This window comes from Bison bison, unplaced genomic scaffold (assembly GCF_000754665.1).
Source record: "Bison bison bison isolate TAMUID 2011002044 unplaced genomic scaffold, Bison_UMD1.0 scf7180017845965, whole genome shotgun sequence".
Classification (NCBI taxonomy): domain Eukaryota; kingdom Metazoa; phylum Chordata; class Mammalia; order Artiodactyla; family Bovidae; genus Bison; species Bison bison.
The window spans coordinates 15,091-17,940 of NW_011476538.1; the positions used below are offsets into that span (position 1 = coordinate 15,091).

The 2,850-nt window shown below is 64.9% G+C and overlaps 1 protein-coding gene across 1 annotated transcript in view; it reads left to right on the forward strand.

Moving 5' to 3' along the window:
* The window catches only part of LOC104987191 (T-box transcription factor TBX6-like), a 12,921-nt gene that overhangs the window by 7,137 nt on the left and 2,934 nt on the right, over positions 1–2,850 (forward strand). The window contains exons 9-11 of the mRNA XM_010837996.1: positions 2,035–2,135; positions 2,286–2,420; positions 2,563–2,737. Of these exons, the coding sequence (XP_010836298.1) occupies positions 2,035–2,135; positions 2,286–2,420; positions 2,563–2,737 (411 nt within the window). The remainder of the gene's footprint in view (positions 1–2,034; positions 2,136–2,285; positions 2,421–2,562; positions 2,738–2,850) is intronic.

The following is a 2,850-nucleotide window of genomic DNA, read 5'->3' on the forward strand; positions in this document are numbered from 1 at the left end:
GAGCTCCAGGTGTGCATCCGGCCTACATTCCTGCCTTGGCGGCTGCCCCTCTGCCTAGGGCCCGGGTCCCGCCCGTGGCCCGTTTTCAGGACCGGTGCCTGTCCTGTTTTTCCATGGAAGCTGGGATAACAGTCCTGGTCGAGCAGGATGGACACTGTCCGTTGGGGGCTGGGAAAGGAAGAAACCCTGACTCTGATCGGGAAAGACAGAAACAGGCAGCTCTGTTCTCAGAGCGCTGCCCTGGCTGCCCCGGCCCAGGCCTGTGTTTTTCCCCTGTTTATTGACTCTATTTGCTTCGAGGGTCCCCATGGGGTGGCCTGAGCGAAGCCACAATGACAGTGGTCATGAGTCATCCTGAAACCTGCCTGGGAAGCGTTTTTCCCAGGCCAGGTGGTGTGGGACCTCTCCCCATCAGCGCCACACCGGACCTTTGATTCGGTCCCTTCCTGAGTCCAGGCAGGAAGAGCCAACAGCCCATCAGCGTCAAGGTTGCTGGCCTGGGCTCGAGAGGGACGGGAAGTGCGAGTGGCCGAGGCCCTGTCCCCCTTCCGGGCCTGACCCGCTGCGTCTGTGGGCCTGGGCCACCTCTCCCAGGGCACGGCTGGGCTTTTCTGATGTCTGCCCTCGGCCGACCCTTTCTTTCCGGACGTGTCCGCCCTGGAGGCGGTAAGTAGAGCTCAGCGATCAGCCGGCAGGAGCCATTCTCGTGTCCGGTCTAGGACGGGACGTGGTGACCACGGCTGCTGAGGAGCGAGCAGTGGAGCCAGGGCCCCCAGATCCTCGAGGGGCACCTGGCACTGGGCGTGAAGACTCCTGCAGTGTCTGCCTGAGTGGCCAGCAGGCTCGGTGGACAGAGCTTCAGGGACGCAGCCCTGGGCGCCACCCCAGTGGCTCCGCCCTAGTGGACAGTCTGCCCCCAACCCCAGGTCTGCCTCTGAGTGAGCCAGCTGTGCCCCTGGCTTCCTTGCCTGGGGCCACAAATCCAGCCAGCCCTCCTCGTCCTGGGAGGAGAGACACGCTGCGGTTTGTTCTGACCAGCTGGTCTCCGTGTGGCGCTCCGGCCTCCCACGCCCCATCCAGACCAGGGAGAACCGCAGATGCAGAAGTCTGTTTTGGGTTTGTTCAGACATGAAGTAAGGACACGTGTTCCCTGGTGCCCAGCGTTGGCAGATGAGAGGTGCCTCCCGAGACCGCCCCCTCCCCAGACTAGAGCCAGGGTCGCTATGCCCACTGCGGGGCATGCCCATGCCAAGCAAGACGGAATAAAGGTGGACGCCGGGCTCCCACCAGCCGTGTCCGAGAGCCGGGCACCTGCGGCTGGGCTCTGCAGATGCTTGCCTGCCCTGGGGTGCGACCCCGGCCCCCAGAGGTGTGTTTTCTCCCACTGCCCCCGGGGCTGAGTTGTTCTGGCTGAGACCTTGTCACAGGCTGGCCGCGAGCCGGGGGCCCCTGCCAGCCACTGCAGACCCACGTCCAGACTCACGTGAGGGGCGCTCACGTATTCTTGGTGGGTGTTGGGCTGTGCTGTGCCCCCCCGTTGCAGTCGCCCTGCCTCTCATCCTGGGGTCGGGGGAGGCCTGGCTCAGGTCACCAGGCCTCTGAAGGGCACTTGGGACTCTCGGTCACTTGTTCCCAGGTGCAGGCCCCTCCCTGGGACAGGCCATGTCCTCCCCCGCACCCGGCCTGTGCTTCCCACTACAACCATTTTCTGGGATGGGGCTGGGATCCTCCTTGGGGGCTCCCTCCCAGCTGTTGGACACTCTGAGCATCCTCCCTGTATCCCCGCTGGCCCAGAGACCCCGTTCCGGCCCCTTGTATGTCTCCAGGGCCAGGAAAGACCTCTCAGAGACCTGGTCCAGGGGCTCCAGATCCTTCAGTCCCGAAGTTCTTCGAAGAACCTCGATGTCCACCATGTGAAGGAGGTAAAGGCAGGAGTGGGGGGAGGAGCCCCCGGAGCCCAAGCATCCAGGGGTGTGGGGGACCACGTCCCGGGGTGGGCCGTTCCCTGGTCCTGCCACCTCCCGGGGTGTTCAGGAACTGCCCGCCCCGGCCCAACGGTTACGGTTACAGTGACTCGCCCGGCACCCCTTCACCTAGGTCCCCAGAGGCCCGCTGTGCTGACCTGACCCCACCGCGTGAGGCCGCGAGGCGGACCCCCTCCACAGTGAGGCCCTCGAGGAGGTCCCCTGGTGGCTGTGCTCTGGGGGGGGGTGCTGCAATGTGGCCTCCCGGGGAGGCCTCGGTGGTGCAGCCTCTGGACAACGGAGGTCTCTTGGGGTCTGCAGGCCCGTCCCTGCCGGGGAGGCCCCCAGAGCGTGTGGGCCACATTGTGGGGGAAAGTGAGGCAGGTCTGCTGCAGAGAAAGCTGCGTGCAGGCCGCCGGGGGAGATGGGCCCAGAGCTGCTTCACGGACCGAAGCGGTGATCCCAGGGAAGCAGGAGCGTGAACCCAGCTGGGCTGGGTGCAAAGGCGCCTGGGTCTGCAGCCGGGGCCTCGATTTCCATGCTGTATGACTGGGGAGGGGGTGCGTGGGGGGGGGGCTGCGCCTCAATCTCCCGTCAGGTTCTGTGGGTCCTGGGGTAGAACCTCCGACCAAGCCTGGCCCTGACAGCGGCCTCCCAGCTGGGAGCAGGCCAGAGCGGGGCGTGGGGTGTGACACCGCTGCTCTGCCGTCCGCGCTCTGTACTCAGAGAGCTGCTCTGCCCCCCCACGCTCTGTACTCAGAGAAACACCGATTGTGCCTTTGACAAATTCCCTTTCCTGCTTGTTGTTGTTCTTCAAACCAGATGGGTTTTTGAGATGAAACCGGGGACAGTTGGAGTCTCCACTCAACTGCTGCCAGGGCTGCAC